Below are 12,265 nucleotides of genomic sequence, written 5' to 3'. Positions count from 1 at the left end.
TTTCAAGAAGCAACACGTATTTTCTCTTTGAGATGAGCATTTATTAAAAAGGATAAAAGATTATAGATAAACAAAGTAAATAAATGTGTACATTAAAATTAATTGTGTTTCCTCGTGAATAATAATTAGGAAGAGTGCAGGGGCTTGGTATCTTATAAGTATAACCAAGAATACGAATTTGAAACTGTGTATTGCAACAAATATCCTTTTTAAGCGGTTAGCGTACACGATAAACGCTTTACATAATGTAACCAAAGCTATTTTGCAATCGGATGCTCAGTCAAAGCGCTACTTATGAGAAATCAAAGTATTGAGAGTACTGAAAGCTGGACCCCCTTGATGTGTGTATATAATTTTTTTAACAAGAATGTCAAGATATCTATCTAAACTGATAAAAGTAATTATTCTTTTAAATTTAAGCAAACATTAACTGGGTTTTAATCAATAGGTAGGCAATGAAACAACATATTTAATGAAAAAATTAACTTGATCAGTAAAATCTAAAAACAAACCTTCTAAATGATGTTCAGTACTTTCAGTACTTTGATGATTATATCGCACTAGCATTACGAAATCTAATTTGTGGGAATTTTCCTATAATATTGAACGTAGATAATTAAAGATTATATTAAAATATCACATACTTCATTGTACCATACTTGAATAAAAATCAAATATGTTCCTATGCCTTTATTTAACTTATCAGAAAGTCTAGAAGATTTCCCTAGTCAAACATCTGTCGTATTTGATTTTGTAAATCCGCAATTTTTAGTATTTCTACACAACTTGCAGATGAAAAGTGTTTTTTGCATTCGTGATAAACATCGTAGAATTTATGGCAAATCTCAAATTGAACACGCATTCACTACATGTAGCATTCAACGTGTTTTAAAGGATAATTAAAATTTCTCACATATCCTTAATCTTCTGACAGATGATTAGTAAGCACGGTATGATGGTTAAAACAGTCATTAGTTAATTAGAAAAAACGGTCATTAGTATATAAAAATATAAAATTAAAAAAAAAAGTTTTATTACTGTGTTTATCATTGTTTGTTGGGGACCAATGTTCGTGGGTAACCCTTGCCCCCGAATTTACATCTTAACGACCGTATATACAAGCATTTTTTCATATTTATTAAAATTACCCCGAACTTGCTACAAACAAAATTACGCCCCAATGAACCAGGAATATTATTGAATCAAAAGAGTTCGGATTGGGGTTCTCCAATCGTAAAACATTTTGGAATTTTGTTCATGTGTTATATTTGCAGTGTAAAACGATTTCTTTTGCTATTAAATGTGGACAAGTAGCTGGCCGATAATTTCAAAACATTGCATTACCCACGCCATTATTTACTTGTTCGTGTATTTGTTATTACTTTTATATTAATATCGTGAATGCTAATATGCCATATGTAGAACATATTTATATTGTTTTGCTTTTCCTCAGAGCAATCCTTGTACTGGTGGATTATGGGATAGGAGACATAAAATATGTACAGGTAATTAAGTGTCTTTTATTGACTGATCTCAGTCTGATCGATTGGTTTTCTTTCAACATTACTGAATATATAGGGTTATTTTCATCCCGGGTTAATTTCGCCCTTCATCACTTGCAAACGGTTTCGCCCCGTCTTGAATTCGCCAAGACAAAGAGGTACAGCAATATGAGCATTGTAATTCGTCCAGTCTTTAATTCGCCTACTGACAACGAGAGCGAAAGGAGCGAATATAAAACAGGGGCGAATATTTCCCCGTATACAATATATTTTATCAAAACTTAGACTATGTTAAAGAATGAATGTATAGTTTAGCCCGTGATTATTTGCTGAGCTTTTTACTAAGTGACTGATGCTACCTGTACCCCTGCATGGTTGTTTGGCGGTGGGGCGGATAGTCCTCAGGTATGCTTGACGACTGGAAGGCCATATCTTTGTATGCTGACCGACGTATGTCGCTTGCTGGGGTTGAACACGATACACCATTGACTAACCACATTGATGACGACGACCATTCCATCGACGAAGTTGAAACAAATTCGAATATTTACATCTGCAAATATGTTTCCCTATATGAACCGTTCAAATACTAGTAGCATAAACGTTCACTTCTGTGTGAACTTTTTAATGATGTCATGATAACTGCAAGCGGTTAATTATCGTTTTACGGTTGCATTATTTTAAATTAAGGTATATTTGGCGTATTTGGAGTAAAAGTTTTGACATGAGTTTAAGTAAAAATATACATCATACTTCTTATAATTAGACTCTAGGCCCGTAAAACATGTTCTTTTTTTTAGTTATTTGTCTCTAAACTTTGCTACACATCTGATGAATATTGATATGATCCGCCATTTGCAACGCCGCTGCGCATGAGTGCGGGGAAACCTAGTATTGAAAACACTATGGAAGAACAGTTTGTTCACAAATTAGAATCACGTTTTTCAGGTCTTAAATTAAATAATTCTTATATCAGATGATACCCAAAGCATTATTATTCCGTTATTCATTAATGTAGAACGAATTATGTGTAATAAAGATGAAACACGATTTTATCATTACCGACGCGGTGAAATTAATGAATACCCCCTCTCCCTGAGGGATGCATGTACTGAGGGTGTTTTATATATTTATTCTTGATTCAAAAATTCTTCTAAACTAAAATCTACTTGCTATAAAGTTATAATGTTATAAGTTATAAAGCAAAGACATGGAACACATGGAGCATGTACTCAATGTACGAAACTGACTAGCAAAACCCCTACAACTTCATGATAAAAACTTAAGTTTAACTCTGCTTTAATTCCTATTCCATCAATCTACATGGTCTCCGATGACAATCTTCCCTTTGTTCCTATCCTGGTCAGTCTGTCTCTTTTTTCTTTCATTGCCAAGTCTGTCAAATTTAACGGTATTATACCTAACTTTCTTGTCGTCGCCATTGTTGTTGTGATAGACTGAGCGTGGTATCACGTGACCGATTTAAGGTGTGCTGTATTTATTATGGACTCCACAATAATTATAAAAATTATTTATTAATTTTCTCTATCTTTTTAACCCGATTGATATGAATTGCGTAATTTATTGTGAAGATATATCTTTATATAACATATTTAAATAAATCAATCAATCAGTCAAATATTTCTTAGCATGAAAAAATACGCCACATATACATGTATCTTTAAGGATAAAAACACGATTATGTTATATAACCGAACGATTTCTCAAACGTAAATGTAATGTTAAAAAGATTGACCGGGATTTAAATTTAGTTGGACAGGTAGGTCTTCTGAATCTTCTGAAAAGCCCTTTAGGTTTTTACAGGATTTGATCACGTGACCAACCACTTGGTTGGTCACGTGATCAAATCCTGTAAAGTTCATATTCAGTTTAGCTTTTTACATGCTGTTTAATTTTTTGCATGAGAAATGGCATCACTGTCTTCGGCCAATGCTTGAACTTGTACATTTATAATACTGTCTCCATTTTTAATCATCATGAAAACAATTAACTCCTTTGCATTGAAGACGGACATAAAACACGTACATATATCTATCTGTTTTCCTAAAACCTACATACATACAGTAAAGATATGTCTGACTCTTTGATAAATATGATGTACATGTGTTTTTGTTGAACAAAAAGCAATAGACAACGTTTAAGATCAGTATTTTTAATATAGAGTCAACCAGTTCGAACACAATCGGTGGACCAATTACAGCCGAATTCGAAGATCGTTCAACGGCTTCAACAAAGCAAGATACAGAATCCGTTACCATTGATATAGCAGAAATAACAGCAGCTTCTGCTATCATTGACAGCACAATCAACAGCAGCAACAACAACGACGCTGAGAACAACATAACCATAACTACACCATTACTTCCACCAACAACTGCGCATACCAACACGACCCCAGATGTCAGCACCTGCTTACACTGTGGTTGCGTCAATTATGCAACTGTAGGAGCCCCGTCGCGGTTTAAATTTCAAACCAGGCAGAACAAAAGTCTTCTGTGCATCATGGACCCTACGAACAATTTCCGTTGGACCGTGAGTAGAAAAGATGTACAGAGTTAGGAAATGTTTAATGGGAAGTAATCTAGAAATTGTTCTCTTTTTATATGTTTTTTTTGTTTTTGTCCTTTGTTTTATGTCTATTATGATAACTCCTCTACAGACTAGCAATCAATCTAACAAACTTGGATGAACAGTATAGTTAAAACGAGATTTTGCCAATAATTCATTACATAGCAAGTTCGCACCATTTCTATTCAGGTGATTCAGAGGCGATACTCGAATGGAATACAAAACTTTGACATGACTTGGACTGACTATGAAAGTGGATTTGGGTCTCTGACTGAATTCTGGATAGGTGTGTTATAGTTGTTTACAAAATTCGACTTTCGAAGCTATATTTGTTGAACAACATGCACGAGCAGCGACCAAAACTCTTTAAGCGTATGTGAGACAGAAGGTTCACCTTTTACAAGATTCTCTTGTTCATTTGTAGTTACATGTATAGTGTTTTCCTTTTTGGTCGCTTCTTGTGTTGTCCTTCAAATGGCTTCGAAAGTTTTGTTCACTTAATGAAATTTAAGCTGCTATTCCGGGAAAATTAAAGATCTACTGTCCGTTAGTTGTATTTGTATTCAAATGTTATTGCTTCAATGTTTTATAAGTCAAAAAATATTGTCGAAAATTAAAGACTACTTTTTGAAGATTCTTAAAAACAGTAACAAGAGTTTCGCAAAAGAGTGCGACGAAATTTTACATACTTTTATTGACTCTTGGATTTTAATATGAAAAAAAAATTAGAGAAATGTGAATAATGTATATTTCATACATTATTCATATTTCTCTTAATTTACAATATGAATATCTAAATTGAATAGTAAAAGTTATCCTTCGTTGTTATTGATAAAGCGTTATTGATAAACTCTGCTTTGTTCATGGGTTTGCATGAGCCGCTTCTAAACAAACATGGTACAAATGATTGAGCGACCGAATAGTAGTGAACCAACTCTGTAAAATTCTTCCGTCTTGCATTACTAGTATATTGTTCAAAGAGCAAAGACAATAAATTAACAGAAGCATTTGATTACATGTTACAGGCAATGCGTATATCCATGAGTTGACAACTGACCTCGGACAAAATCATCTCCAAATTGAAATCGTTACCACAACAAACGAAAAAATAACGACCGACTACGCGTTTCACATTGATGACGTCAACAACGAATATCGCCTGCACGTCTCCGACTTTGTCGGATTGCAGGGTTTGATTGTGATTTGTCTTTGTCAGATTCCCCAGTGTATAAGCTGAAGATTTTTTCATTGCATAATATATCAGAAAAGTCTTGTATAGATATTTAAGTCATATTTTTCAGGAATACCGGTACATTGCTGGTATTTTTTGTCCTAATTTTTCATGAATCAGTTGTGCGATCCTGTAAACGTCTAATATGTGTTGATTTATCAAAAATAAAACTTAAAATATGGCATGTACTTTGTTGAGCAATAATTCTGATTGATAAATTAATGCTATGTTTAGGGGACCCGTTCACTACCTCTGGAAGTTGTACAGAATGCGCCAACGGAATGAAGTTCACCACAAGAGACCGTGACAACGACAACGATCCCGAGGTCAACTGCGCAACATCCAGCGGAGGCGGATGGTGGCATAACGCGTGTCAAAGGTCAAACCTGAATGGACGAGCCGGGCAGACTAATTACAGGCATGGACTTAACTGGGACGGGTTAACCGACATCTCTAGTGTGGAAATGAAAGTTAGGAAACCTTGACTAGTTCAGAGTTTCAATATCGAGCATTTATGCTTCTCTTTTTCATTACTTCATCGTGTTTTTCCTTAAAGATAATTGCATTTTAATGGAAGGTGTTATATAAGTGTGATAAATTAAAATACGCCATTATGATAGTGTATACTATGATTAATAAATACCTTTAAAGTACTGTACATGTTGTCCACTTTTTAATGATCACATGCATCTGATGGTAAAGCCTTAGTCACAACTGGTCTTAGGTGCTTCTACGGGTGGTCTACGGTCGAAGTTTAATGAAAATATTGCAAGACACGCAAGTGTATCTTACGATTTTGGAAGGACGTACGCTTCCCGTAAGTACGCACAATGGCTGTTGGACATGCACAACAATCACCACGGTTTCCTTGCGAGATCTAAAAACGTACGCTGCACTTGCGCTTTACGAACCCGTAAGATAATCGTACGATTTGACTTGCACGAATGACGTTAGGAGATCTCAGTTGTCTCTTGCATTACACGTACGTTGACAGCAAGTCGCATGTGTTCACCTTCCACATATCATATTAATTGATCGAAAGTAAACGTACGTCATACTTAGGTCATGCGTGTACCAATTGCTTTTATTGTACATTCATGTTAAATACTGAAATCTGATTGGTTTAGACACAGTTCAAAATCCGTTCTATTACCCTCAGCGTCAGCAACACACCTGGCAACGGGTAACACTATACATTTTGCATGATGGTGAGGGAAATATGAAGATTTATTCCCCCATGAAAAGCCATATTTCCCGAGGGCTTTGTCCGAGGGAAATATCGGATTTTTTTCTGGGGGAATAAATCTTCATATTTCCCGAACTTTCATGCAATAAAAGTTTTTTTTATACCGAACAACAAATGATTATACAACATACGTCGATTTTAGTAATTTTTCGACTTGTGGAAAGCAATAACGTCGTGATTTTTGGTGGGTTTTTTTCTGATTGTCTATCTTTGTCTTCATAAATTCGAATCAAATAGAGTAAAATTGGTTTTTTTAGCATAAAGAGAATTTAAATGATTAAATATTTTTTATTTCATCAAATTTGTCAACATTATATGTTCATGTTGGCTTTTTCATACCTTTTGGATGACCCCCCCCCCCCCCCCCCCGAGATTCCCGAAGAGGTGGGACATGATATTTATTCCAAGGGAAACACGACGTTTTGTCGCCCGGTCACGTGATTGTCTAGAACCAATCAGATGTCGCGTTATATAAGAAAAATCATATTGAGGTATAATAATATATAGGGCGAATTTATTGATCAAAAACTAGTTTAGGTTTTAGTTCGGTTTAGCAAACTTTTCATTTATTTGCAAAACTGGTTTTGAACTAGTTCTAAACTAAAACTAGTTTTTGTATTTTTTAGCTTTAAACTGAAACAAGTTTCCAGGAAATCTAAAACCACCTTCGAGTGCGGTTTCGGGGGTTTCAAATCCTTTCAAGATGGCGGAGATGTGTTCGAAAGAGAGCAGTTGATACTCAAGTGTGGCATATGTGTCAAAGAATGAACTCAGCATATGGGTATCGTTCTAACGTTAAACATATATGTCTTAAAGGATCTATGATAATGTAATACAAATAGTACTGACCAAAATAATAATGTGGAAGAGAGCGATTCCATGAATACAAACACTGAGAATTACCCTTTGCAATTTACAACAGGTAAAGGAAAAACTTTCAAAGTAGTTGATGAAAAAAACATAGGTAATCACAGATTACAAAGCTCACCGAGACGAGACATCACTCTTATGAGACATCACCTTAATGAGACCACCTTTATCATATTATATGAAAATCATACTTTATGATCTTGGATATTCATGGATTCCGTTTTGACACAATATCATATATCATCTGTTAAGAAATTGTATGATAATCATATGTTCATATATTAATCAATACAATAATATAAAATTAAATATTGCATCCTATCATATTTACAATATAATACAATAAAATACTGTAATAAACAATGATGAGATATGATATTGTAACATATGATATAACATTGTATTGTGTTATACGTTATTGTATTTGATCACATACTACAATATCATAATTTATAATACAATATAGTATTATATTACATTATCATATTACATAATACATCATAACATTGAAACATATGATATTATATTGTATAATAAAGTATGATATTGTATGATACTGTATCTTTTTTGATACATAATTAGATATTGTATCATATGACACAATCTAATTTGATACAACATTGTATCATATCAAATGATAAAATATTATGTGATAAATTAAAATATTGTATAATACAATATTATATTATACATGTTGTATCATATGATATAATAAGATATATTACAATATCATATAATACAATTTCATGTGATATGATAACATATCCTATTTATAAACTAATATCATATTATACAATATCATATGATATGATATTAAATAATATTACAATATCATACAATACAATTTCATGTGATATAATTCTATATTACAGAAATCAATATCATATTATACAATATCGTATGATACAATATAAACAATATAATAGAATATACAATATTGAATCATAGGATACAATATTATATTTTGCAATATCTTATGTAATAGCGTCATTTAATAAAATAACAAATTAATAATACAATATAATATTTTACAATATTGTATCATAATATACAATACTGTACATAACAATATCATGATACAATATCATATAATAAAATATCAAAAAAATTGATACAATATCACATCATATCATATAACTTTTTATAATATAACATACGATATCATATTGTATCATATTATTAAACAATATTGTTTCATATCATACAATACTATATCATAGGGATCATGTTATATTATTTATCAACAAACATATATTTATCGAGCAGGTTTGAGTGAGGAAGGAGATTTCTTTAGCATCTTTGATAATTGAGATCAGGCTCTGCATCTGAAGCAACCTCTGCATTTCATTTATTATAAAGTTTAATCAACTATGCAAGCTATCATCTATAAAACATGTGACCTGTTCCAAAAAACTAAACCTCATCCAGCATCCCAAACCTGTGGCTCAGATTCAGCATTCAAGCCTGTCAGGTGCATCAGTATCATAAGACGCATCATCCATGCAAGTTTGGTGAAGTTCGGACCGGTAATAACTAAGATATCTTCATCAGAGAGCACTAGCAATTAAAATCTTAACCTCCTCCAGCATCCGCAACCTACAGCTCAGATTCAGCATTCATACCTGTCAGGTGCATCTGTATCATAAGACACACCATCCATTTAAGTTTGGTGAAGTTAGGACCTGTAATAACTAAGATATATTTTTTAGCATCCTTGACAATGGAGATCAAGCTCTGCATCTGAAGCTACCTCTACAATTTCCTCATATTAAAGTTTAATCAACTATGCAAGTTTGAAATAGTACTATTATCTATTAAACATGTGACCTGTTCCAAAAGTCTAAACCTTATCCAGTCCGAAACCTATGGTTCAGACTCAGCATTCAAGCCTGTCAGGTGCATCAGTATCATAAGATGCACTACTAGTATCCATGGAAGTCTGGTGAAGTTAGGACAAGTAATAACTAAAATATAATCATCAGAGGGCACCTGTTTCAAAAACTTTAACCAGCTCTTAAAACCTTAACCTCCTCCAGCATCCGAAACCTATAGCTCAGATTCAGCATTCAAGTCTGTCAGGTGCATCAGTATCATAAGATGAACCATCCACGCAACTTTGATGAAGTTAGGACCAGTAGTAACTAAGATATAATCATCAGAGGGCACCTGCTCAAAAAACTTAAACCAGCTCTAAAAACCTTAACCTCCTCCAGCATCTGAAACCTATAGCTCAGATTCAGCACTCAAGCCTGTCTGGTGCATCAGTATCCTAAGACACACCATCAATGCAAGTTTGGTTAAGTACGGACCAGCAGTAACTTAAATTTTGGTATCAAAGGGCACCCGCAACAAAAACTTTAATTTGCTCCAAAAACCTTTACCTCCTCCAGCATCCGAAATCTATAGCTCAGATTCAGCACTCAAGCCTGTCTGGTGCATCAGTATTATAAGACACACCATCCATGCAAGTTTGGTAAAGTACGGACTAGCAGTATCTTAGATTTTGGTATCAAAGGGCACCTGCAACAAAAACTTTAACCTGCTCCAAAAACCTTAACCTCCTCCAGCATCTGAAATTTAGGACCCAGATTCAGCATCCAAGTCTTTCAAGTCCATTAGTAGGTCCAGATGCATCATCCATGCAAGTTTGGTGAAGATAGGACAAGTAATAGCTTAGATACAGGACCTGCAACAAAAACTTTAACCAGGTCCGGACGCCGACGCCGACGCCGAGGGTATAGCATAAGCTCTCCTTGACTTCGTCTCGGTGAGCTAAAAATTCATTGAAATATCTGCTCATAACATTTTTAAGTACACATTGTAATGCATGTAATAAGTTCGCCTGTCTATTTCGTTGCTGGCCAATCAACTAGATTTGTCTGGTTTTTGAGCTAAGACCACGTAATTAGTGGATATTTCACTTGAAACCAGTGTCATTTTTTAACTTGTTTCAAACGCCTTGAGTGAATCAGATGATCTCTATTGATATACAATGTACGTGTAGAAAAATGAATATTGATATAGTTTTTCATAGCAGCATTCACTTTTCCAAAATATTGATACGGTGTTAAAAGCAAATTTTGCAATGGGTTTGCAGAATAACCTAACATGTGGGTATTGCCGGGAAAAAATTGTCTGCACTGTTTAATAAAGACTTTCATGCAAATGCACATGAGTTCAAAAATTATCTTCTTTAAATTTCAAGAACAAATCCAGTAGGTATGCGAGTGCAATGATAGCCATTTTTCTAAACTAACTTTCCATTTAGTGCTAAACCGTCAAACCACCCAACTGGTTTCAAACAGATATGAAACTATTATCAAACCATAAACTTAAACTTGAACTAGTTTTTTATCAATAAATTCGCCCTATAAATAGTGCCTGTTTGGGAGGGTAACTGTTGAAATTGACACCCCGAGACAACCATTGTCAACCGACGCGAAGCGGAGGTTGACAATGGTTTTCGAGGGGTGTCAATTTCAACAGTTACCCTCCCAAACAGGCACTATTTATTCTATTATACTGAATGTCTTAATTTTAAAGAGAATTTTACTGCTTTAAAAAAGAAATGAAGTGAATTCTACGACGAACAGTACGCGCATAATTTACGCGCACATAACAATTCGTTGTGTTACCCGTTGCCAAGTGTGTTGCTAACGCTGAGGGTAATAGAACGGATTACCAACTGCGTCTAAACCAATCAGATTTCAGTATTTAACACGAAAGTATAATAAAACGAATTGTTACATGCGCGTTAACCTAATGCGCGTACGATTCCCCATAGAATTCACGTCATTACCATATAAAAGCAGTTAAGTTTTCGTTAAAATTAAGAAATTCGGGATAATAAAAAAAATAGTGCCTGTTTAGGAGGGTTAAAGTTGAAATTGACCAGTGACTAGTTTTAAAAGTAGATTGTAGAGATTAAAAGGCATAAGATGTCACAATCTCTTCGACGTGCAAGCGTGCTTAGATGGAATCATATACATTTTCGGAGTACATGTAACAGAAGAAAAATGACAGAACACAACGATATTTTAAACCAACTACACAACAAACTCCTGCATATCCTACAGGATGTTTTCGTATGAAAATTTACGTTTGCAAACAGAATTCTTTCTTCCTTTTGAAAATATTGATTATTATCTCATATGACCATTAAAACTTTTTACTTTCAATTGAAAGTTTCTTCAAAGCTTTTACGACGATATATTAAAGTTCAACAAATGGTTAAAAACATTTTAAAAATCATTTAAAGATATTACATTGGGCAGGAAATTTATCAGTTTATAATTAATATGCTAAAATTAGATTTTTGCGCAGACTTCTAGGTTTCGGATTTTTTCAATATTTTAGGTATCAGATACAAAAGATAATTTATGCTTTCAAAGCATTCTTCAATTGTGTCGTCCATTGTATAGATAGTCTAATTACCAAAAGCAGCAATTACAGATTAAAGTCTACTTTTTAGCCGGGATCTGCTGAAAGCAGAGTCCTGGCTATAGGCAGGCAAATCGCCAATGATACTATAAATAGCACAACTTCAAAAGTAAACAAAAAAACCAAACAGCGTCAAGGTAAAGCTTCCGCTATACCAAATAGTTACACAAAGAGCCACGTTTTGTCAAAAGTGTTGGCATTTTGTTTCTTTTTTTTTTGAATTTCGAATGAATTGTCTATCTTTTTGAGTTTTCTTATTAATGACGTGTTTTTAAAACATTACTATGCATTTTGGACACCTACAATGCGCATGAATTTCCATGAACTACTTTGCTGCGCGATGAAGAAATGGGGATTGAATATATAATGCTTATTGCAAAAATCAAG

The 12,265-nt window shown here is 33.8% G+C and overlaps 1 protein-coding gene across 1 annotated transcript; it reads left to right on the top strand.

The window, feature by feature from the left end:
* Window positions 1-3,985: 3,985 nt before the first annotated feature.
* On the top strand, window positions 3,986-5,948 carry LOC105319475 (fibrinogen-like protein 1). Its single transcript, XM_066081302.1, has 4 exons — window positions 3,986-4,055; window positions 4,281-4,377; window positions 5,117-5,281; window positions 5,557-5,948. The coding sequence occupies exons 1-4, from the start codon at window positions 4,026-4,028 to the stop codon at window positions 5,805-5,807; spliced, it is 543 nt and encodes a 180-aa protein (XP_065937374.1). The 5' UTR covers window positions 3,986-4,025; the 3' UTR covers window positions 5,808-5,948.
* Window positions 5,949-12,265: the final 6,317 nt, after the last annotated feature.

Source organism: Magallana gigas, chromosome 4 (genome assembly GCF_963853765.1).
Source record: "Magallana gigas chromosome 4, xbMagGiga1.1, whole genome shotgun sequence".
Taxonomy (NCBI): domain Eukaryota; kingdom Metazoa; phylum Mollusca; class Bivalvia; order Ostreida; family Ostreidae; genus Magallana; species Magallana gigas.
Note: the sequence above shows the minus strand (reverse complement) of the source record. Positions and strands in the feature narration are given on the sequence as shown.